Raw genomic sequence first — 26,082 nt, 5'->3', positions numbered from 1 at the left:
ATATACCTTCTCATCAAGGGCCTGAGCTTCCTACTTGGAGCAATGGATCCATTGCCTCCACAGATAGAAACCCATTTAACTTGAATGGGACAAAAATTACACGTTTATTTTCACTAAACTCTAACTGAAATTTAGCATGTCAGTTCATATAAAATGCTGGCAATGAAATGCAGTTGTATTATTGGTACCTGTGACCACCCTGTCCACAAAATCAGATATTCATAATTTACTCTAGATTAATGCAGATGTCTCAACACATGGTTTACTTTCATGACTACATCACAAGTATGGGGACTCTTGGATCCATCACCAGATCTTGCACTAGATCTTGTGCCAATAAAACAGCAAAAATACCATATTATCACATTGTTTAAGTATCCTGGGAATAGTCTTTCAATAGCATTGGTTTCCTTTACAATCCTCTGTATTTTGTTTTATTCATTTAAAAACATTATTCCTAGGGGTTCCTGGGCTTCAAAGGAGTCCATGGCATAAGAAAGTTGAGACACTGATCCAGAAGAGCCATGAACCTGCTGAAGTGTACATTCAGGGTGGAGGAAGCTTACTTCCACTCAGTCACGTTTAAAGGGCTGCAGGAGGTAGAAATCATCCAGCGTGCCAGGTGCACAAGTCAGCTGATCATGGCAACCACTGACGAAGGGCTGCGATGGGCACTGCAGCGAGACATCACGGAGAGGAGGCTCTGGCTCAGACCTGAGTGTCAGGCATAGCTGCCAGGAGGAACTGAGACGAGCAGTGCGGACAGGAACTGGGTAGGGCAAATGGACACGAGCACATGGTTCTCCAGGCAGAAAGCAGAGCCTGAGTAAAGGGTGGGGGTGAGAGGGCTGGCATATCTGAGAACAGATGTTTCTGTGCCCAAAGGGAGACTTTGGAGTAGAGAGAGGTGAGGAAGAAGCAGAACGTGGATCTTCTTTATTTGTCTGCACATGTTTCATCAAGCCCCACCAGAATGTAATCTGCTTGGGAGTCTATTTTATTCACCCTGTATCTCCAGTGTCTAGAATCGTAGCAAATGTACAGGTAGGAGTCAGATCACAGAGAGCCGCAGAGATCATGTAAAGTTTTTAGATTTTATCTAAGAGGTAAAAACATCTGTTTCTGGAATGACTGATCAAGAAAAGAAGATAGGTGTGGTGAATTAAAAAAACTCCTGAGGCACCTGAGTGGCTCAGATGGTTAAGTGTCCAATTCTTGATATACACTCAGGTCATGATCTTGTGGTCATAAGATCAAGCCTTGCATCAGGCTCCATGCTGAGCATGAGCCTGTTTGGGATTCTCTCTCTCTGTCTCTCTCTGCCCCTCCTCCATTCACACAGGCTCTGTAAAAAACAAAAAACAAAACAAAAAAAAAAAACAAAACAAAAAAACAAAAACAGAAAACCCCACAAAACTCCTAAACCCACACTGGAATTATTCATAAGATATGCCCTGAAGGGATCTTTGTCCAGCTCTTGAGTTCTGCCTTGCTGCACAGCAATGGGAAGATGTGCCAGAAAACCTGCATGGAAAAATTTCCAGAAAGCCAAAATCCTAAGGACAGTGAGAAACTCTACTAAAGTGTATGTCAAATGCTATGAAATGTGGTTTGTGAACTGCCAGCCTCAAAGGCCACAAGTTAAAGGACCTTGCACCTAAATCCCCATTCTACAGAAATTTAAGAAATATAAATTCACAAATAAACCTGATATGCAGATGCAGGAAAAAATAAAGGAAACTGGGTAACTATTTCTAGGATTTTTCATTTGAAAATTTGCCTTACCCTGCAATTTTAAGTTGAGGCATTTTTGCCTGTTTTCCATTTTCAGCTATGAAAACGAAGCGTAACATCTAGATCTGGAAAGAAAAGATGTTATTTTTACTTTAAAGCTTGTAAAACAATATGCTTTCCTAAGGATTAATTCCCATCTTGTGGACATTTGCATATATCCATCAGAGATCCTTCTCAACAGGCTACCTGTCATGGTATAAACATAAAGGTTACTCTCTAATTAGTTTGAGAACATCATTAACCACCACCATTGTCTACTGTCTTTTATTTATTTATTTATTTATTTATTTATTTATTTATTTTTCAACGTTTATTTATTTTTGGGACAGAGAGAGACAGAGCATGAACGGGGGAGGGGCAGAGAGAGAGAGGGAGACACAGAATTGGAAACAGGCTCCAGGCTCTGAGCCATCAGTCCAGAGCCCAACGCAGGGCTCGAACTCCCGGACCGCGAGATCATGACCTGGCTGAAGTCGGACGCTTAACCGACTGCGCCACCCAGGCGCCCCGTCTACTGTCTTTTAGATTCACACTCTCAATCACAGCTCTGGTTTTCTCCATCCCTTTAACTATTTGATACAATTAGACTTTAATAAATGGAGGTTCCACACCTGTAAGGACTCTATTCACAATTTTCCATTTTAATTTTCAGACCTTCGTTTTTCTCTCCATGATTTCCTCCTCTTTTAATTCATCTACACAATAGCCTATCCCCTGTGATACCCAACTTCATATCCATCGAAATACCAAGAACATATATGGGAAGTAATCAATGAACTTATGTCAAAGTGAGTCCTCTACAATGCCCTATCCCCCAAGTAATCTGGTAAATTTTTTTAAGGTTTAATTTTGAAAGAGAGTGAGAGAAAGGAGAGAGAACACTAGTGGGGGAGGGGCAGAGAGAGAAGGAGACAGAAAATCTCAAACAGTGCGCAGAGCCTGACATGGGGCTCCACCTCATGAACCTGCGAGATCCTGACCTAAGCCGAAATGGAGAGTCAGACACTTAACCGACTAAGCCACCAAGGCGCCCCTCAAAACTTTCAAAGTGAGGGTGATAAAAGTGCCAGGTAGTATTCCAAGCCCTTTAAATACACTAACTCATTTAGTCTTCATAAACTTTCTGTGAGAATAGTACTTTTATCACTATTTTATCAAAGAAACAGCTGGGGTCCACAGAGGTTAAGCCCCTTGTTCACAGTTACCCCACTAGTAGGTATATGAGGCTGGGTTCATCCCCAAGCAGCCTGGCTGCAGAGCTCAGACCTATGGCCATTAACATACGTTGTCTTGGGGCTCCTAGGTGGCTCAGTAGTATGAGCATATGACTCTTGATTTCGGCTCAGGTTATGATGCCAGGGTCGTGGGATGGAGCCCTGCATCTGGCTCCATGCTGAGCGTGGAGCCTGCTTAATATTCTCCCTCTCTCCCTCTGCCCCTCTAGCCAGTTAGTGCTCTTTCTCAAAATAAATAGAAAATAAAATATGCTGCCTCTTGATTACACTGTCCATGACTATTGTGTACGTGCATCTGTGTATGTCTGCAGAAACCCTTTGCAAAGCCTGCCTTATTTAAAGTTAGTTATTTGCTCCCCTATTTAAGCACTGCATGCAGCAGAAGGGAGGCAGCAGCAAAGGGCTCAGGGCATGTGTCTAGTTAAACAAGTATAAGGGCAATAAGGATGCCAATCAGTTCCAACGGATGCTACACAAGTGAGGGCAGGAAGCCTCATCCTATTTTAGGGGGTTGTGAGGGAAGACTCCTGAAGAAAGTGACGTTTCTGCTAAAACCCAAGGACAAGCAGGAGTTGGCTAGGCAGTGTGGGGAACGGAAGGAGCAGAATGAGTGTCGGAGAAAGGCACTAACCCCTGAGGTCATGAGGATGGCCAGAACATGCCCTGAAATTTTCCTGCAAAGCCTCCCAATTCCTGGCTGTCACATCCCAAGCTGGTTGACGTGCTGCCCCACTGGCCAAGGTGACATGGCTGTACCGTAGCACCAAATAAACCAGGTGTTCATTTGTTTCTCTAGCCAGCTGCTGTCCAGGCCAGATAAGGCAAGTGTTTTAGAGGCATGATTTCATGTAGGCACATCCTAGAATTAAAGTTATTTAGGGATGCCTGCAGGAAAGCTGAAGGAAACACCCCAAAGGCCAACAGAAGCGTGCTTTACTGAATTTACAATGCAGAAAATATTTGTAGTTCCTTAGACATTTGCATTGCTATAAAAATTACACTTTATGGTATAATTATTAATGGTTTGAAGAGAAATAAACAGTATAAACGAAATATGGCCAATACTATGAAAATGTAAACCATATAAATCAAAATCATGAAACAATTATTCAATACCCAGAGGCCTACTTAATATATACATATGAAATTTCTTACACACATATACAATAAAAGCCCACAAAAGCCTTCACTCTGAAGCCGATCACTGTACAAATATGAAAATAAATCTTTATCTTTTCACCTCAATTTTATCTTCAGCAAGAGGGTTGTATGACTTGGGTTTATGCAAATCACATTTGGTATTAAATAATCAAATGTCACATATGTCATATAAAGCAGCAAGTGGAAAAAATAAATTATGAAAATGCATGAGGCTAAAAGTTAACAGTGAAAAATGTCTCCTTATCCAACATTCTTTTCCATGATGAAATTAAAATATTATCCAATGTGTCAGGATGCATAAAAAAAGGAGCATAATAGAATTGTGATTTTAAAAGCTCTCAAAGGAAAAATTGAGTCAAGATGAGTTAGCTGCACAGGACTATGCAATTGTGTCACAATAAGTCTAAGTTAAAAACATTAAATATTTTTTTCTTACCAAAAATACACTGTAACTTTGAGAACATCTTCATGAAATCAAATGTGAGTAATAATTATGATTTCCCACCAATGCAGCTGAAAGAACTTTCAAGTAGCTTTTCTTTAAACAAGATTGCTAACCAAAGCTGTAAGTCTCTAATTTGGATTTTATTGCCAAAACATTTATCTAGGTCCAAATAAAGATGATTGCTTTGTCTATTAAAGGTGCCTTTGTAATCTCCGAATCTATGGGTGTACTAACCATACAATCCAGAGGCAAAAGCGAAGATAATACTTCTGTATCAAAGGTATACTCTATGTACAGACCGTCATACAAACACAGAGAGACACTTTGGGGGAAAATAAATAAAGGCAACACAACATGTATATTAACCAGTTTTGTGCAACTGCACCAAACACCTGAACATGTGTCCCCTATGTCAACACAGAAGATCCTTTCTAACCTGGGCTCCAAAAGGTACCACAGAGACAAACAGCAGTGGCCAAATCTGCATCTCACCATAGTCCCAAAATAACCACCTCCCTGCCCTGTTCCATTTGACAAGCAAGGCATTCTTTTCAGTCAAAACTATAAACTTCTTTTTCTGCAACCAAAACCACACAACAGAAATGCATGGTAGAGTTGCTGAGGATAGATCAAACTTTCCAGTGGGGGGAGGGGGGGGGCTAGATGTCAATAGAGAAAAGGCAAGCTTTTCAAAGCTAAAGGATGCTGTGGTTATTTATAACCTGTGTGTGTAACACATCTGGTCAGTTTTCATTTAAAAAAAATGAAGCTAGGGAATTTAAGGTTTGATCATAAAAATCATAAACAGGAGAAAACTGCTACATGGGATTCTTTTAATTCAGCAAAAAGGAACGTCATTAGCTCACATAATACCATAAATAACCACTATTCTTTAAGTTTTTTCAGCAGACTGCTTGGAACCTGGACCTATATGAACCAAGGTAAGTTCAAACGTCTGATTGGAAATAACTTAATTGGTTCAAGACCACTGAAAACCAAACACCAAAAACCAGGCTTCTCTCTAGGGTCAGGTGTCGACTCTCTCAGCTGCTAGCGACATTTCGGTGGAGAAATCTGGGAGGCACTGCAGGTTCTAGAAGAGCAAGGCCAACCAAGATGTTGGTGAGCAGGAGTCACTAGTCACATTCAACAAAGGATTTGGACTTCCCATTCCTAAGGACAATTCCTCTTTTGAAGAGTTGAGTTTCCAAAACCACACATTTCTATCACTGTTCATTATTTCAGGAAGCAAATGCTGGCAACTAGGGAGTTGAGGGATTTGCACTGTATTGGAGATTATGTTTGTAAACCATGGGAAGGTAGGAATCAAGCATGCACATTTTCATTTGGCAAAATGTTAAATTGTTTCTACTGGTAGTGTTTTTTTTTTTAATGAGGTATAATTCACATGCCATAAACTTCAGCCATTTTAAATTATATAATTCAGTGTTATTTTGTATATTCACAGTTGTACAACCATTATCACAATGTAATTCCAGAAAATTCTCATCCCCCAAAGAAACCACATACCCATTAGCAGTCACTCCCAGTTCCTGTATGTCCCCAATCCATGGTCATGACTTACTGGTATATATTTTTAAGTAAAGAGTGACAACTTTCCTGGGCATTGCATTTTTAGTAGTATGTGGCCTCTTAAATTTTCATTAGAATTTTTAACATTGACTCTAAACCATGGATTTAGTAAGTATTCTGAGATTACAGTACCATTTTTTTCCAACTCTTTGTCACAAAAAAATGTTTTTTTCTTTATATATATAAAAAAATAGATTTTTCTGTCTCCACTGGAGCCTAACACATTACCACGTTTTTTCTCAAGTTCTGTTGTTTCAGAAATGAGAAAAGTCAATATCCCCAATATTTAAAAAGTACAACCAACCAGAGTCCTTATTAACTGTGGGCCAGCAGGGGCTCCTTCCCGCTCCTTACAGCGCACAAAATCTGAGAGGTCAAGGCCCGCAAGGCCAAGATGCTTGTTTCACAGATGAGGAAACAGATCTAATGTGGGTTGCTGACAGATCTCAGGCCACAGGCTAGTTAGCAGTAAAGCTAGGATGGTAACCCCTTTTTACTAATATTCTATTATCGAATATTTGAAATAAAATTTTGTCATGAATTATCTACAAAGTCAGCTACACATGAATCTAATTATGTCAGTTTCTTCTGCAGCTTTGATCTGAGCAGGTGACTTTTTTTTTTTTTTTATCACTTTTTACACATTATCTTGGAGACTCTGCAAGGACAAGTATATTTAACCAGGGGGCCCAAATCATTCACTGAAACATAGCAAAAAGCCAGGGCTCCAGAGAGATCTAGAGCACGATTCAGACTCCCACACTGTAACTTCCCACAGGCAGTGTCTGTAGGATGTACCACTCTGCAAGAAGCAAACAGGTCATGGAAACGTAGCACTCTGGGACTTGAGAGGCCAAGGATGTGTGGGATTTAACTACTGCAACAGTTCTTCATCTGGGTTGACTTTTTGGAACTGGTCCCGCTCAGATTGGTAATGGATTTGCTGTCATCCTCATCAGTTCTTTTTTTCACTTCCCTGGGGGAAGGGGGAAAGGGAGGGAGGGAGATAGGAAGAGAGAAAGAAAGAGAGAGAGAATGAATTATCGAGGTACAAAACCGAACCACAAGTGGCTTTGTAGAAATAAAAACAACACTGCTAAGCATTTGCTGTGTGCCACCCAGACCTTGTGGTAAATGCTTTATAGGTATTGACTGTCTTAATCCTCACCAGGACCATATGAATTTGTTGTGCCCCATTTGATATATGATGAAACCAAGGCAAAAAAAAAAAAAGGGTTAAGAAATTTCCCTTCGGTCAGGCAGCTGGAGGAGACACAGAGCTGTGCTCTGAGCACGAGGCCACACTCACACGTGCACAAGGCAGGCACACACACATGTGCATAGGTACATACACACACACACACACACACACACACACACACAGCCTACTCTTGCTCTCTCTGGTGGTTTCATATACTTTATTGTCTCCCGCATGCATAGCTCACTCCTTAATACTCTGGAACCTGGCTTCCATCCCTGACTCATGCTCGCTGACCTTCATGAAAACAACGATAACTTTATAACCATTCTTGAATTATACATGATCATGGATGTCGTGATGAATGTTTAAGTTAAAATCCAGAAAAAGAAAAATCTTCCTAAATTTCTCTTAGAATTAACAGCTAGAGGCAACAATGACAAAAGATCTGTAAAATCTTGCAAAAGTCTCCTAGGGAAAGATCCTTCCACGTGCATTCCTTAGGATGCTCGTGAAACATGCAGGGACCCTGAAGTCCCACCTGAAACTACTAAGGACTGGCATATTCCTAGTACAGCAATATATTTCAGTAGAAACAGAATATAATCCACATATGCAATTTTAAATTTATTAGAGACCACATCAAAAAATGTAAAAACAAACATGCAAATTTAATTTTATTAATATATTTGATTTAAATGAGTATAGCAAATATATTGTCATTTCAACATTTATTATCAATAAAAACAGTAATGAAGTATTTTATAATTTTTATACTGTCTTCAAAATCCAGCATATACTTAATACCTACAGCACATCTTAATTTGGGTTAGCCACACTTCTGGAATGTCTGAATTGGTCAGCACAACTCCAGAAGGTGCTCATTTTTGCTAATAACTTTTGAAAACCACTATACTGTGAATTCGAAAGAAGATGCCTCAGTGGAAGAAAAAAAGAGAGAGAAATTAATTCTTGCTGAAAGCCAGCTAATAAATGCTAGGCTTTACGTTTTTACATTTTTCTTATTTAATGCACACTCACATGCACACAACATAAACACACATGCAACCCTGACAGGTTGACAGGTGAGTACTATTATCCTCTCTCCACAGGTAAGGAAACAAAGACTCAGGATAAGAAGGAAGAAACACGAGCCAACCTAGAACAGCCCACGAGACTCATTTCAGACTTCTGACCACCAGAAGCGGAACATGATAAATTTGTACTGCTTAAGGGACTACGTTCGTGGGAGTTCATCACAGCAACAACAGGAAAGTGATCCAACTTCCAACTGCATCATCTCAGACATTTGGTCATTCAACAAATTCTGGGACCCTCTCTGTGAGCTTTGAGGGGGAGAAAGTCTAAACAAATCATTACAAGGCCCTGAGAGAGCTGCTAATGCCCATACACAGTGTGATGTGGGAATACAAAGGGTATACCACAGTCGTGCTGGCCTGCAGGAAAGGAAGGCTTTATGGAGACAGCTTCATGGAGACTTTGACAATGGAGGGATCTCTTAAAAGGACAGGGATTGAAGGGTTCCTGGGTGGCTCAGTTGGTTAAGCGTCAGACTTCGGCTCAGGTCATGATCTCAGTTTGTGAGTTTGAGCCCCATGTCAGGCTCTGTGCTGACAGCTCGGAGCCTGGAGCCTGCTTCGGATTCTGTGTCTCCTTCTCTCTCTGCGCCTCCCCGACCTGTGCTCTGTCTCTCTCTCAAAAATAAATAAATGTAAAAAAATTTTTTTTTAATTAAAAAAAAAAAAAGGACAGGGATTGGCCTTCAGTTAATGAGGAAAGGAGAGTCCAGGTGCAGGGAACAGCACGCATAAAGGCAAGGAAACATAAAAGAGCCTGGCCACAACTAGAAATAAAGTTTGACTGTGTCCACAGATTATCACTCCTTTGGGAAGCAAGATAAGAGATGCCACCAGAAAGGTAGGTGAGGCCAGGCTGTGAGGGTTTAGACATGTTGGATACAGTCATGCCTTCAGAATTTCTACTTGTTGATGGGTTGGGGATGTGGTTTTGGAATTTTAAAAAGAAGTGGAGGTTAAAAATACAGAAAGTGGAAGTCACCAGCTAGAGACAGTTCTAGAAACACTGGGGACAGAAGGCATTAGGTGGAGAGAGAGTAAAGAAGAGAGTGTGGAATGCAATCCTGAGACTGCCAACACTGAAGTGACAAGCCTACGCTTCAGATTCACGTGACAAGTCCCAATGATGCCACTTAGTGGCTGTGTCACTTTGAGCAAGTTGATCAAGCACTCTATTTCTCCATTTTCTGATCTGTAGAATGGGTATAATAATCATAGCACCTTCACAAGACAACTCCTGTCTCTCCTTCTGGGGGTTCCAATGGCCTCTATCAGCTACAATCATCTGGCTGCCTGGTCATATGTTTCTTCTTTTCCTCTCATGTTATTATTTTTTTGTTTTCAGAGACAGAGAGAGAGAGAGAGAGGGAAAGAGAAAGAGAGAGAGAAAGAGAAAGAGAGAGAGAGGGAGAGAGAGAGACAGTGTGATCAGGGGAGGGGCAAAGAGACAGAGAGACACAGAATCTGAAGCAGGCTCTAGGCTCCGAGCTGCCAGCACAGAGCCCGATGTAGGGCTTGAACTCATGAACTGCGGGATCATGACCTGAGCTGAACTCGGACGCTCAATCGACTGAGCCACCCAGGCGCCCCTCTTCCTCTCATGTTAAATTGCATGGCCTGTCTCATATTTATTTCCTCGGTATCTTTACTGAATCATGTATGGGGCCTCCATGGGCTGAATGCTCACATAATGCAGACATTATAGAACCTGAAAACAAATATTAAGGAGGAAAAACATGTACCCACATTTTTCATCTGGCCTTCGGGTTTCTTTAATCCATCATAAATGCAGGCATGTCCCACTTTAAGGAAATCAACAGTGTTAAGGCTGGGAAAACTAGACTATCTCTCCAAAAACTACCACATGCCTAACAGCTGCATTTTAGGTGAGTCAGTCTCATGAATGGATTTACACCCACAGGCTCAGCTCCTCGGCTGAACTGATAATATCAACCTAAGCATTTTTTGTGGGGTTTTTTTTTCAATTTTCAGGCCATTGATCAATTAAATGCCCCTGGAACTTGAATCTAGTGCAAAATGCTTAAAGCTTGTGGTCCTGGTATGGCAAATTCACCTGCCAAGGGATGATGATTGTGACAGATGTCCCATCAGCATTACAAAGAAACTGCATTTCTAGGAGAAACTTTTCCTGGGATTGAGAGGTTTCCAGAAAAAGCAGTATTAGTAGTTGCAGGTGTTAACCAGACATTTATGGCCTCCTTTCAAAACAGAATTCTGTTTCAGACAGTGCAAATTCATAAACTCTTATAGTACACGGTTTAAGATGTAACACAGTGTGAAAGGGGCCACGACAGGAATTAACTTGTGAGATCCAAATCGAGAATGTGACATGCTTTGGATGATACATAGCTTTCTGAAGGATTAAAAACTTTTAAAAATGATAGTTTCACCTGTGGTGACTCTGCCATTTCAAGACATAGGTACTTTGACAAGCAAATCTGAAGGCAGGATAGAAAGCAAATTCAAGCATTTACATGTTTGCCCTACTTGTAATTTTCACATTTAACACATCGCTAACGTAACTAAACCAGAGGCCTTGCACCAGGCCACAATGCAATAACAACAATAAAAGAACTCCTTGATAAGTGATTCACGAGAAGTGACCTCGTTATCAAAATGCCTCTGCACACAGGTGTTCTAAGGAAAGAAGCACATGGCTGTGCGGATGCTGCATGGTAAACAGGGCGCCGGGCGGGAGCAGATGGTGAAAAGGCACAGGCGGCTCACAACCTCTCCCATCTTTACAATACAATAAAGGGAATCGATTCTGTGCTCTGGGTGTGACTGTGGCAATTTGGAGTCATTTAACTTTAATATGACCCCGTGAAGACAATTCAGCATTAAACAGTGATTATGGGATTCAGTGGACTACTGGCTATTATACACAGAACCATGGACTGTCAGAACCGGAAGGACCTTGGGGGTCGTTTCCTCCAGGCTCCTTCCTCATTTTACAGATTAGAGAGGCCGAGAGGAGACTCCATGGCTGTGCGAGGGCAGATTTAAGATTGGACTTTGAGCCTCCTGACACTACAGTCTTCCAAAAGCTAGGCAGCAAATGACAGCCTCACAGGAGGCCTGACATACAGCATCCTTTTCTCCCCACTGCCAAAGCTAAGGCTCCCTCCACCTCCCCTGGGGTTCCAGGTCAGCCTTGGGCCCTGCAATGTTCTGCAGACCTGCAGGCAGGCCCTTCCCACACCCATCGAGCCCAGCAAGTGCATCACCTCCACCCTGGAATCCCTGGGTATACTGCAGTGAAACACCATATGACCACCTGGAAAAGTGTAAACAACTAATAGTTCAGCAATGAATCCATCTTTCGTGCATTTCGCTGAATCTCTCACCACCTCTACTGAGTGAGCCTTCCTTGGTCAAAATGGCTGGAGGCCCCTATGCACACAGAGGTGCACGAAGTCACTTATTTCACCCAACTTACAAAGGTTTTACTTGGGTTCTTGTTTGACAAATATAATACTAGCCCATGATTCTCCCTGCGACTCACAGGCAGAAAACCAAGTAATTCCCCTGAATCTACAAATGTTTAATGCTTACCTTTTTTCTACCTGTTCTAGGTCACACTCAAAGTTAGCACTGCTTTTGCTTTAAACAAAGATGATTTCCAGTGTGGTGGGGAAAGGTGGTTCTCTATCTTGGACTGATAGCAAAGGAGATAATTTTTAAAGACAGGCCATTTAAAATCCTGGGCTAATTTCCTGGGGCAGCTGAGTGGCTCAGTCAGTTAAGCATCTGACCCTTGATTTTTGGCTCAAGTCATGATTTCATGGCTCATGAGATCGAGCCCCACCAGGCTCTATGCTAACAGTGTGGCACCTGTTTGGAATTCTCTCTCTCTGTCTCTCTCTCTCTCTCTCTGTCTCTCTCTCCTTTCTCTGCCTCTCCCCACCCCCAACCTCACCCCATGTGTGTGCCTGCGCACTCTCTCTCAAAATAAATAAATAGTCTTAAAAAAAAAGTCCTGGGGCCCATTTCCTGATTCTCTCAAGTGAGGGCAAGGATCTTGCCCAAGGCCCCAGTCAAAGCAGCTAGTAAGCACTAGAAACACCAAGTCATCAATATAAAAGCAGCACTTAAAACACTGCAAGGTATTTTACTTGTCAATGTATATTAGCAAGCCAACTATCCTTCTAAAATTAAGATTCTTGTAGGGGTGCCTGGGTGGCTCAACCGGTTGGGCATCCGACTTCAGCTCAGGTTATGATTTCACAGTCGGTAGGTTTGAGCCCCACGTCAGGCTCTGAGCTGACAGCTCAGAGCCTGGAGCCTGCTTCAGATTTTGTGTCTCCCTCTCTCTTTGCCCCTCCCGGGCTTGTGCTCTGTCTGTCTCTCAAAAATAATAAATAAAAACATTGAAAAATTTTTAAAAAAAGATTCTTGTAAAACCTCACAAATGACCAGGAAAAAAAACCTACACAAATTACACTAAAATTATGGCTTTGTCAGTAATTAAAGATCACTGGCCTGAATCTTGCTAATGTACACTTTCTTTTCTTTTTTTCCTTTCCTTTCCTTCCTATTTTTTTTGGATATTTAATTCCTTTAGGCCAGTAAAGAATCATCTTTTCATTTGTGGCAGAAAACTAGGCAAAAAAGAGAGATCTAACAGATAATATTGTTATTTCCTAAAAATTAAATTTACTCCAAGGATTAAAACACTCACATTTATATTCAAGTTCCTCAATGATATAATTTTCATTCTAATCTATATCCCAAAGTGTTATTTATTATTAACACCATTACCTTAGCTTAGTAATTATCTGACTAATAATTTTAACAAGGTGCTTCCAACTGGCATGACATACAATTTGCTTTGTTGAGGTTCTTTTTTCCCTTTACCCAGGAAAATGTCATAATAGATAATTTCATAATAGTCTCTTGTGTTTAAAATCTGGTTCCTGGAAATGATTCATACAAGTCAACTATTAGCTTTGCAGTGACATTTTGCAGAAATGTCAACGACACCTCAGATGCACCTGTTTTGTTTGGCAGTAAAGGTACTTTGCCAACATTCACAGTGCAGAGGCAGCATTACCAGTTTTTATAAAATCTGTGCTCAATTGTTTCACTCACCACTACTAAATACAAGACTTGTGTTTTCGAATGTATATTCATGTTACGGTCAAGAAATTTGATATATGCACCAACTACACGAAAATTCAATCCTACTTCCAGTTTTCCAAATATGAGGCAGCACTTTACCGAGCGAGATGAAGAACAGCTTCCACTACATTTGAGCCATCTTTGGCGCTGGTTTCACAGAATAACGCCCCATAGGTCTGTAGAAAAGAAATACACGCAATTAAATAAAGAATTCTCTCTCTCTCAGGCCTCTTTCTTAGGTCTCCCGGAATTTTAGCTTTTAAAACCAACAAATAAAATAAAAATACTCTTCTGTTGAGGATGCTAATAGCCAAGAAACTGGATTCAGAGTTTCAATGCTTTAAGAAAGAGTGAATCTGAATGTAGTTATGCCAGAAACAGTTTCTAGTCAGAGGAATTTTATTTTGCCTTAAAAGTAAGCACTGTACACAATTTCATGTTTTAAGGTTCTTCCCACAGTCCTATCGCAGTTGCTACAAATGTTCTCTAAAAGATCATCTGAGAGAAGTAAAAATGATAGTTTAAGGTAACCACTCACGAATTAAATGTCCATCAAAAGTATGTGTCCTTTGGGCCAGCAGCTAACACACATCCCTTCACACTATCATCTTTTCCTATCAAGATTCAGCAACCTCCATGTTGCTAAAACCAATGGACATCTTCTAGGCCTCTATTATTCAACCTCCCAGCAGTTATGTATATGATGATCACAGATCATAGTCTCCTGCTTCAAACCTTTCAATGCTTCTCATTCCTCCTCAAGTAACGCTCAAGTGCTTCACCACGGCTGACAATGCAGTCCCAGCCCACCCCCCAGCTTTACCTGCCATCATCTCCCCTCACTCACAATGCTCCAATTACCCTGACCTTCCCTCCGTTTCGCCACTGTTCTAAATTCCCTCCTACCTCGGGACCTGTGCACCTGCTGTTTCCCTTACCTGGGTTATGCCCTTCCCCCATCAAACCCCATCTGCAGGCTGACTCCTACCACCCTTTGGGGTTTTCAGGTAATCCTCCCCGGAGGTTAAGATTCAGTGTTGTCTCACCCTGACAAGTTGCTGCACAGCCCTGTGTGGTTTTCCTGCATTGCACTTGCCACAAGTGTAATGGATGAAGTTACTTTTGTGTCTTTGCCTGGAGACAATTTCCCTCAGGAAAGGCCTGGGTGTGGGCAACACTGTCCATGTGGGACAAGGGGAGGATGTAATGGCTGCTCTGGAGCATGGAGAGAGAGAACGACACAATGGGGAAAGATTCCACTCCACAGTGGGACCTTCACCCATGAGCCCCTGTGGATTCCACAGAAAATGCATAAAAATCACAAAATTCTAGTGGAAATGGGTAGCACTGCTGCTGAGTTCTAGAGCTAGGATGTCAGGGGGGTGAAACAGAGATTGCCTCCACAGATGCACAGGGGTAGGGGTCACAAGACACACAGGTAAACAAACCTTGGGAACTCAGAAATCGTGAGATGGGAATAAACCTGGCATATGGCCAGGAATGGTGTGCTCTCAAGGGGGTGTGTGGGACAATGTGGCACGCGCATTATGTAAGTTTTACATAAATCTCCCCCAGAAATAAACTACATGAAGACAAGGACTGTCTGCTTTGTGCTCTAGTCTCTGCTCAGCACACAATGAAGTGGATACAATGAAGCGTGTGTTGGATGAATCCCCTCTGTATTTCACTGCCTGGTTCTGATGTTTAGCATGTTAGGCTCACAATTCCAAGATTTAAATCAAGAAATATTTTCCAACTGAAAATAGTGACACTGAAACTCATTGTTCAAGCCCGCATGTCCATGCTACAGGGCAGCTCTTCCATGGTGCTGATGACAGACAACAATGACCACAGTATCAGATCAGACTGTTAGGGCATGATTTTATTTGACCCAAGTACCTCTGATTCCTTGTTGGGGAAGGACAGGTCGTGAGAGGGCCCTGGAGCACTCTCACACACTGGTAATAATGGTAGAATAAACACTTCCCATGGTAATAGGCTGGATAGACATGGGCTTCATCCTCTATTCAAGTGCATAACCAAATTTAGACTATTCAACTAAGCACAAATCTTAGAGAAAAAAAAACAACAACAACAAGTTTCCCAATGCTCTTCCACCCACGTGACACACTGCCCTCTGGCACAGTAAACCTCTGGAACTCAACCATGTTTTCTAAACAGGAAACCCTTCTTTTTCCTTGACATTGATTCCAGAACTACAGGAGTCCAGGAACTGGTAGAGAGTGGGGAGGAAGGCAGGATAATTCTGGCTACTCTTTGTCAATGTTCTCCACTGGAGGATGACCAAGTGGTCATTTTACTTCCATGAGAGGTTTAAATCCTTGGTACAACTACATCCATTAAAGGGAGGTGAGCAGAGTTCTGCCTGAATAAGGACAGGAGACCCATCAAAAAGGATGGAGGTTGGGGTGCCTGGGGGGCTCAGTTGGTTAAGCATCTGACTTTGGCTCAGGTCATGATCTCACCATTCATGGGTTCGAGCTCCACATCGGGCTCCGTGCTGACAGCTCAGAGCCTGGAGCCTGCTTCGGAGTCTGTGTTTCCCTCTCTCTACCCGTCCCCCACTCCCACTCTGTATCTCTCTCTCTCAAAAATAAATACACGTTTAAAAAAAAGTTTTAAAAAAGGATGGAGGTTTGCCAAAATACCTCTTAAAGTGAATGTAGACAAAAGTGAAGGGCCATAAACTACAAAGCTCATGAACTGCTAAGGTCTATCCCAATAGACCCACTTTTATCCTTACCATGGCTAGCTTTTCTCCAAAGTATCCTGGGACACACTTTTGTCCCTCTGCTGCAGCAGCGTCACGAAGATCAGCCTTGTTTCCCACCAACATGATAGGAATGCTCTCCTGGGTTGCATCCTGCCATAAAGAATAAAATTGTGTGTTCATCAAACACCGAACAAGTTCCACTGACAAGAGCAGCAATACCAACCACAGCTTCCATTCTCCAAATGCCCCTCGGGTGCCAAGTGACATAGAGGGACGATCTTTAAGCCTCAAAATATCTCTAAAAAGAGTCAGACTTCTTCCCATTGCCAAGTGAGAACACTGAAATTCAGAGAGGCCAAATAAGAACTTGTAAAGGCCCAGGCCACGGTCCAAATGCACTCCATCCCTCCTGCCACCGTACAAACCAATATAAACTCAAGAGGCATGACCACAGAATTATATTTGGCTGTGGCGCCCACAGCATTTTCTGCAGCTTTCACTCCAACGAGCGGTGATGACCAGTCAACTTCGTTATCTCAGGTACAAAACACACAGGAAATCCCTCAGCCATAATGGGATAAAAACAGAGCCTGAGGGCTCCATATGCACTGCTGTCTGGTTTACAACAAAAGCAAAATATGAAGGTTCTAAAAGGTTCGTTTTTCTTACAAGAGTTAATTATCAATCATTCAAAGGAATCAATTGTAAGGATAATGCTCCTAAATCAACTTACACAAACTGTACCACCATCTGGGACCACACAAGCTGGCAGAGCGTGAAATGAGAGAAGCACAGCTGAGGCCCCCCCACTCCCACCACCGGGCTGCCGGTGTGGGTGTGTGAAATCAGGCAAATCTCTTCATGTTTCTGCCTCAGTTTCCCCACTTGTAAAATGAAGGAGTTAGTAAGAGCACACCTGACCTCAAAAGGTGCTGATGAGAACAGAGGAAGATGACCTGACCAGCACAGAAAAACAGGGTTCTGGTTCCTAAGCACGAGAAGCAGGAGCCCCGACTAAGGCACATGGGACGTGCCCTTTGCAATGTCTAAGATTGCAATGTCTAAGGTGTTCTTTCAGTTTGGTGCCCTACCTGTCATGAGATCAAGAAATAAGCATTAAAAATGATGACATTATACCTGACTTCCTTTCTCTTCAGACCATTTTCCTTGCACCAGAGTGTGATAACAGCAAAGGGGGAAAGGAAATAAAAGGCCCTCCCAGAAATTAGGCACTCCATCCACTAACGTGTTAATTAATTGTGCTTCTTGGGCAAACTGCTCAGGTTCCAAGGGGGCACCATTTGGAAGCCATTAAACAAATATTCACTTAAGTAAGCCAAGAACCCAAGCATCCAAATGACTTCCCAAAGTCATTCCAGTAAAGACTGGCAGTTCCTTCAGGTCTTGACTCAAACTTCACCTTCCAGGGAGGCCACGCTGACCACACCACCTGCAGTCCAGTGCCTCATCATCAGGCTCCTTCCCCTGCCCTCTTCTTGCTGCTACAAGATTTGTTATTTTCTACCATTCTATTTATTTTACATATTTATTGCTAGTTATGTTTCCCCTACTAGAGTGCAAGCTCCGTAAGGATAGGGCTCTCCGTTTATTAATGGATACACTGCAGGCTCTAGAATAGTACGTGCACAAAGGAGGCACTCCCAAAATGCTCTTGAACGTGTAAAAGTCAGGAAGAGATCCCACATCTCAAGTGTCTCCTCCCTTCAACTTTCACCCAATTATTCAATCAATACATTATTCACGACAGGTGAGTAAATGGCCAAAATTTAACTTTATCCCTAATTTTGTTGCACGATTTTGTAACCCAGTGGTTTTTATCAAAGTGTATTCATTAATAATTCAGAGGGTCTGTTCACTGCTGAAGTTCTACTACAACCCTCTGGCTTACCCCAACAATCATAATCTGAGTTTCTACCCATATTTATAGTGGCCATATAAACTGTCCCTACAGGGGATGCCTGGGTGGCTCAGTCAGTTAAGTGGCCAACTTCAGCTCAGGTCACGATCTCATGGTTCCTGAGTTTGAGCCCCACATCAGACACTCTGCTATCAGTGCAGAGGCTGCTTCCTATCCACTTTGGGTCCTCTGTCTCTCTCTGCCCCTACCCGCTCTTGCTCGCTCTCTCTCTCTCCCTCTCAAAAATAAACATTTAAATAAATAAATAAATAAACTGTCCCTGTAGAATTTCCTCAAATTAGAGTGAGCCATGGCAAAGGTTTATCACACTTTGTTTTTTTCTGAAGGTGAAAGTCTAATGCCAACTGGTATCTAATTTTTCCCGATTGCAAATTCAATCATTCATCTTCAATACAGTTTTCATCCTTTCCAGACCCTGTGAAAGGTGATCCAAAGAGCTAAAAAGGTCACTTATCATGTGTTGGTGATTAGCAAATCACGGCAAATTATGAGGTCCTGGTACATGCTGTGGCTGGTCACTAAGGGCCGTTTCAACATGGGCTGACCTTGCCTTTAGGCCTCCTTGCCTTGAGCATAAATCCAAAGACTTAAAGACTAAGTCTAAAAACAACAACAACAATTAAAAAACCAAACAAACAAAAAACAAAGACTAAGTCTGATAGTTTTAACAACAAAAAGTTTTGCTATAGATTTTGAATTTCTGTGGGGTAGGAGTTTGCTGGGATTATGTCATTCTGGACTCATCGCTCTGTCCCAGGGAGGTCTGTCTGTTCCCTTGAGCAGCTGCTTTTCCTCTGTTCACTGATGGTACCTTGGAATTCCTTTCTGGACCTCAAAAGCTTTTCTCAACCCACTGCTTACTCTGGCGCTTTATCCCAGTAGCAACCAGGGTTGAATCAGGAGAGCCAATTCCCCATTCAACTCCTAACCTCTAAATAACCACAAGCCATTGTCCTATTCTTTCTCTACCTCAAGTTTCACATAAAAAAGTGAGAAAAACATTACACTTTTTACTTCTTTTCTCAGATACATTACAGAGATGAATATAACATGTGGAAAGTTTTGTGAAATAAAAATCCTACATAAATGTCAACACACTTTCATCGTTATTTATAACAAATTTAAGTCATGATATTTCAGTAGAACAAAATGCACATTTCTTTGTCATTTCTCACATCACTTCTTTAGTTAGAAAGAGATCATTAATTCTATTTTTGATAGGGTATTAAATAGGCCCAAATGAAGAATCTAGAGGCTAACCTGGTATCATACAGCAATCAGTTCTGTGTTTAGCCACCACTGTACTATTTCATGCCTGTTAAAAATTATAGATAATGGACTTAATTGAAAAATTATATTAGCCACTATTTTTTTTTAATTTTATTTTTTCTAAAAGAGTATATTGAGTGGTGCCTGGGTGGCTCAGTTGGTTGGGCGACCAACTTTGGCTCAGGTCATGATCTCTCTGTTTGTGAGTTCGAGCCCCGTGTCGGACTCTGTGCTGACAGCTCAGAGCTTGGAGCCTACTTATGATTCTGTGTTTCCCCCTCTCTCTGCCCCTCCCCTGCTCACGCTCTGTGTCTCTCAATAATAAATAAATGTTAAAAAAAAAAATTAAAAGAGTATATTGAACCATAGCTTGTAGTTTTATGTTAATTAATAACTGTTGGGGGCTCTGGGTGGCTCAGTCAGTTAAGCGACTGACTTTGGGTCAGGTCATGATCTCATGGTTCGTGAGTTTGAGCCCCACATCGGGCTCTGTGCTGACAGCTCAGGGCCTGGAGCCTGCTTTGGATTCTGTGTCTCCCTCTCCCTCTCTGCCCTTTCCCCATTCATGCTCTGTCTCTCAAAAATAATAAATAAACATTAAGAAAAATTAAAAAAAAAAATAAACGCTGACAGCAAGACACCTGGGTGGCTCAGTCGGTTAAGCATTTGACTTTTGATTTTGTTTCAGGTCACGATCTCGTCATGGTTCTGGGATCGAGCCCCACATCAAGCTCTGTACTGACAGCATGGAGCCTGCTTAGGATTCTTTCTCTCTCAAAATAAATAAACATTTTAAAAAATAAATAAAACTTAAAAAAAAATAACCTCTGGCAGCACACTATGGTCAAAATCATTTCCTACTTTCAGAAATTATTCACCATGAAACCAAAGATAAGAAAGGTCCTCAGATGAAAGGCATCATCTCATTTAACAAACAAACAAAAAAGAGCACAGATGTTACCACATATGTTTAAAATACCAACTGGAGGGGCACCCAGGTGTCTCAGCTGGTTGAGCGTCCGACTTCGGCTCAGGTCATGATCTCACAGCTCGTGAGTTCGAGCCCTGCATCAGGCTCTGTGCTGACAGCTCGGAGCCCTGGAGCCTGCTTCAGATTCTGTGCCTCCCTCTCTCTCTGCCCCAACCCACTTGCATTCTGTCTCTATCTCTCTCAAAAATAAACAAACATTTAAAAAAAATTAAAAAGTAAATAAATAAATAAAATACCAACTGGTATTTCAGTGATACCCAAATTACTGCCACCACAAGGCTGAGAACGCAGGTGCCACAGAACTGGGCCGTGCACATGCTCACATCCGTGATGCGACACCCACACGTCCGGCATGCATGGAAGGCCCTGTGCAACACCCAGTCATGCTACACACTACCCCATGTGTAAAAGCAGCTTCTTCTCAGGCTGCCTACATGTGCATTTACTTCCAAAAGGGTTCTGATTTCATCTGTAAGAACACCCCCAAGTTTCATTCCCAGAAGCTCCCTTCAGTGGTCCATGGTTCTGTGGAAACCTACCCAGCTACTGAGGAAGAGACCAATACTGCCAAGTGTCACTGGAAACTCCCTCTAACACCCAGTCCTTCCTGTGACAGCCTGGACCAATGGTCTCTACCGGTGTGCACTTCAACCAAGAAAAGAAATCGCACGTTCCAAGATGGCCTATGACTCTCTTGTGTAATTTTTGGTTTGTTTCTCTGTGTTGAGATCTTACCTCAATCATATCTACCCACTCTCGTACATTAAGAAAGGATTTCTCGCACGTCACATCATACAGCAACAGAACGCCATCTGCTCTCCTGAAGTAAGACTTGGCAATACTTCTGAATCTGGCAAAGAGAAAAGCATGTTAAGTAACGGTTCTAATCAGTCCACTGGGCAGGAGCTGCCCCTTCATCTTTTATGCTTTTTTTCTCATCTTCTAGAACAAGCCTCCCCTGAGAAGACTCTAACGGCAACCGTCACTGTGAAACAGCCACCTCCAAGGACTGGGATGTCTCAGCGGAAGGTAACTGAACAACAATCTGGGGTGCTAATCTACAAGAGCCAATCAATTTCTCCATCAAACTACCCCCAAGAATGTCTGCAAACCGCAAAACATAACCAGGACAAGGTTGAAGCATAATTTCTTAAAAATTTCAGCCTTGGCAACAAGCTCCTGAACCTACATGTGGGACACAGAAGAGGGAGGGAGATGCACAAGAGAGAAAATCTCCGTTTTGGCGGGGGGGGGGGGGGGGGGGAGGGTGTCACATGAAAGAAGAACAATGGCTGCAACAGGCCAGAAACTGTATACACAGGGTGAGGGGCAGCTCGTGAGGGGAAGAGCATATACCTCAATGTGTATGTCCCAACTCTAAGCCAACTGCCCTATTTTATATTATCTTCAGTAAGGCCACATCAACCGTGAATGTTTTTTATTCCTTTTTTTAAAAATATTTTTTAAATGTTTATTTATTTTAGAGGGCAGGGGCAGAGAGATGGGGACAGAGGATCTGAAGCAGGCACCATGCCGACAGCAGAGAGCCCGATGCGGGGCTTGAACTCACAAACTGTGAGATCATGACCTGAGTTGAAGTCGGTTGCCCAACCAACTGAGCCACCCAGGCATCCCAACCACAAATATTTTTTTGTTTTTTTTTAATTAATTTTTTAATGTTTATATTTGAGAGAGAGAAAGAGAGAGAGAGAGTGCGTGAGTAGGAGGGATAGAGAGAGACGAAAACAGAGAAACTGAAGCAGGCTCCAGGTTCTGAGCTGCCAGCACAGAGCCTGACGTGGGGTTCGAACCCACGAACTGCGAGATCATGACCTGAGCCAAAGTCGGGTGCTTAACTGACTGAGCCACCCAGGCGCCCCATGAATGTTTTTTAAACGTTGAAACTCAGCCTGCTCCAGAATATGAGCTCCGGGTGAACAGCTTTTACATATCTGTGTCGTTTACTGCTGAATCTTAGCAGCCTGAGTAGTGCCTGGTACACAGGCAGGCAGCATCCAAACTTAGTTGAACAACTGGAGAGATTCTATTTCCAAAGAGTTAGACAAGATTAAAACCTGTGCTTAATACTTATGGTCATTGGCAATGAATGCAAGATAAGGCAATGCCACCCAACATGAGTCTTCCATTTAGTTTGTGCCTCTGCCCTTGAACTGAAGGAAGCGGACAGATTCTCTTTTCCATCACTTACTGTACCCGACTAAGTACCTGCCCCCACTGATACTGCATTTGGACTGCTGGGTCACCTAAATTCCCTTGTTCTCTTTTTCCCAAGTCAACACAGGCTCAGAGGAAGCCTAAAGATCTCCACGGACAACTGACAGGTAAGTGAAGGAGGGAAGAATGTGGCAAAAAGTGCGCATTCCTGAAATTGTACTATAATTATATGATCACGAGCAGAAAAAAACACCAAGCACCTTAGGAGGCTTGTCTAGGCAAACCTAAGCAGAGCCCGAAGCACCAAAGCACTTGCCTCTCCTGACCAGCTGTATCCCAGAGCTGCAGGACCGTTCGCTCTCCATCCACAATGAGAGTTTTCATTTGAAAATCAACTCCTAAGAAGGAATTATAAGAGAACATGAGGGAACATGATGTAAATAATTCTATTGTTCTTTTACTCTCAAGCACTACTGGGATAAGAAAAAAGCCAATAAGCCCAAGCTCAGTGAGGTAAACAGGAATGAATGTGGCCTTCAAGGGGACTGACCTTCAGATACTAATTACAAGTCAGACCACACGTGTGCACACAGATGTACCATCTGCAGGTTGGCTGACTTGGGGAAGGATTTAATCTATGGACAAAAGGAAAATCTATGTTCTATTTGCTTGGGTAATCAGACAAACTCAGTTATGTCTCTGTGTTTGTGTGTGTGCATGTGTATGTGCTTGTGTGCACATAAACGTGCATATGTGTATGTATGTGCATGTGTATGAGTGTGTATACGGGTAAGACACACATACATGCCATGCTCTTTAGCAACTGAACAAAACACTGCAGTCTTTTTATGAATCAAATTACAGTGAACTTTCAGCTTTGTTATCTTGAAGGGTATGTAACAAAGGACCATAAATTTACAAAGACACCCACTGTGAAGAGGGTAATCAATCTGTTCTAATATTTCTAGTTATCAAAATAAGAACTCTTAGATGAAGAACAAAAGTGAATGATAATTTGCATATCTTCAACCCTATTTACTGATCATTATGCAAATCTGGGAAATCAGGACACTTCTTTTCTTGTTCTCAGAAGTATTTACTCATGTATTCCATTGTAAAGGAGGGGAGGGATCATACACCTGCCTATGATTTTGACCATGACAAACTGGCCATTAATAATGTCACTTTATCAACAAGTGACATCTTATCAGAAAAGCTTTCCCTGGTCACCCTGTGTGAGATTTCACCTCTCTCCAAACCTCATATTTTTTTATTTGTTTTTCACCGACTCCCATCCTTTGGGATGTAGCTTCCTTCGAGGCTGGGTTTTAGTTGACTGTTCGTTGTGTGCCCTCAGCACCTACAACTGCATTTGGCTCATAGCAGAACCCAGGAAATGTTTGCTGAACAAATGAATCTCCAGCTCTGAACTTGGTTCAGTTTTTCTGACCGGCTAAGTAGATTATCTTTGTCCTTTGTCAGTCTTCTTTTCCTAAAGTTAGGCCTTGACTAAAACAGAAGAGGACCATTCTACAGACAAGGAGACACACACACACACACCCCCACACACACACACACGCATGTACGTATACAGAGAGAGATCTGTATATCTGTGTATCTAATCTCTAAAGAAAATAAACTCAAGCTAAACAAGGTCATCTCCCCATTATCAACTGAAGAAGGAACCATACCCAAAGTGGCACTTGTATTTCCTCGAAATTCATTCTTGCAAAGTCTCATGAGGAAACTAGACTTCCCCACTGCAGCATCTCCAGCAAGCACAATCTTGTAAGCCTTCTGTGAGCTGGAAGATTTATGGTTACCATCCACCATGTCTGTCTAGGGGACAAAAGCCACAGTGGGTGATAAAGGTCATGCCAGTTTTCTTCCTAAAAAGTTATATGACACCGAAAATTCACAGTGTTCATGAATAAAATACCTCAGCAACTACCTACCGGTGGTGACAGTGCCGAGATGGGCTTTCTCGAAGAACTGACAATGCTGCCTTCGCTAGAGGGCCCCTGGGGCTTCCAGTCCAAGATGGAAGCCATGCCTTCTGCACCAAACGTCTCTTCATCTCTTATATCAGGAACCTAATTTTTTTTTTAAGGCAGCGATTAAAAAACAAAGTCTCTCACTACACATATACATCATGGATTAGAGAGAAGAAAAATAAGTAGCTGAATCTATAGTCAGTGCTGTTAGGGAACAGAGTAGCCCCGAATGGCAATCTGTGAGAATTTCTTCCCAACTTGGTGGAGGGAAAAACCATTCGGCTGACTATGTTTCATATTTATAACCGTTAAGTCGTATTCCCATGACGGATACAAGTCAAATGGGGTGACAGATTTCTATCAAAGGTAAGGCCCAGGAGACCATGATTTCTGGGGCTTACGTCTGTGTCTGAAGCATCGCCCACAAAGCTCTCCTGCGTGCCGTGTGACCTCTGAAGTCCCCGCTGGTGCTTGTACTCCACCTCTGAGTCGTACTCATTGGAGTCTCTCAGGGTAGACAAGCCGCTGTCGAAGCAGCTCTCAGGCAGGCTGTCAACCTCACAATTCATTCTCTGCATTGGATCACAGAGGGCCAACGAGTCACAGTCCTCATCCACATAGGAAGAGCGGGATGACCTGGTGACAAAGGGGAAGAGAGATTTACCGGAGAGCTCACAAAGCTCAGGACCACACAGCAGTGGACTCCAGAAGATCAACACTCTAGCTTTGGCCAAGAACCACAATGTATTCCATGATTATGCATCAGGGGAAACAAAATGTTCAAAGCAGTATCAGTTCATTCCATGCAACAATTAGTTAACATAAAGATACTCAAATCAAACATTTAACAAAAATGAAGCTGTTTTTAAAACCACTTTATTTCCTGATACAAAAGGAATTACAGTGTCCAGGGCATAAATGCAATCTCAAGTTGAGTTAAGAAAAATGTATGCAGAACATGTGAACCTTTTTACTCTGATGTGTTTGGACCATATTCCAAACAGCTTGTCCATTTCTGGATAACTCTCTACTTAAAAGAGATGCTGAGAACCTGGACAGCGAAGGCATCTATGGTGACATGAGACTCAGATGCAAGAAATAGTTCCGTGAACTCAGCTTAAGTCTCGTGAACTCAGCTTAAGTCTTAACAGTTTCTCTCCTCAAATACTCAAAGAGCAACACATAATGAAGAAGAATACATCCTCTCAAGTTGCACAAGACAAAATAAGGGCCAACTGATAAACTTTTCCAGGAGTCATACTTCTAAACAACATGGTGAAAAATGACAGGCAATTAGAAAGGTAGGTACTGGAAT

General features: G+C 42.2%; 1 protein-coding gene across 3 annotated transcripts in view; it reads right to left on the bottom strand.

Annotated features, from left to right (window-relative positions):
* Positions 1–3,944: 3,944 nt before the first annotated feature.
* Positions 3,945–26,082, bottom strand: part of RASEF (RAS and EF-hand domain containing) — a 78,133-nt gene continuing 55,995 nt past the window's right edge. The window contains exons 10-17 of one of the 3 annotated variants that reach the window (XM_027048155.2): positions 25,169–25,403; positions 24,729–24,866; positions 24,465–24,612; positions 23,090–23,171; positions 21,334–21,448; positions 16,430–16,549; positions 13,765–13,841; positions 3,945–7,204 (exon numbers count right to left, since the gene is read on the bottom strand). In XM_027048155.2, the coding sequence (XP_026903956.1) occupies positions 7,099–7,204; positions 13,765–13,841; positions 16,430–16,549; positions 21,334–21,448; positions 23,090–23,171; positions 24,465–24,612; positions 24,729–24,866; positions 25,169–25,403 (1,021 nt within the window). In that variant the 3' untranslated portion in view covers positions 3,945–7,098. Of the gene's footprint in view, positions 7,205–13,764; positions 13,842–16,429; positions 16,550–21,333; positions 21,449–22,348; positions 23,172–24,464; positions 24,613–24,728; positions 24,867–25,168; positions 25,404–26,082 lie in introns of those variants that run through there. The other 2 variants (XM_053205221.1, XM_053205220.1) reach the window with 2 other exon arrangements.

The sequence above is a fragment of the Acinonyx jubatus genome, chromosome D4 (assembly GCF_027475565.1).
Source record: "Acinonyx jubatus isolate Ajub_Pintada_27869175 chromosome D4, VMU_Ajub_asm_v1.0, whole genome shotgun sequence".
Classification (NCBI taxonomy): domain Eukaryota; kingdom Metazoa; phylum Chordata; class Mammalia; order Carnivora; family Felidae; genus Acinonyx; species Acinonyx jubatus.
This window is presented reverse-complemented; position numbering and strand designations above follow the sequence as displayed.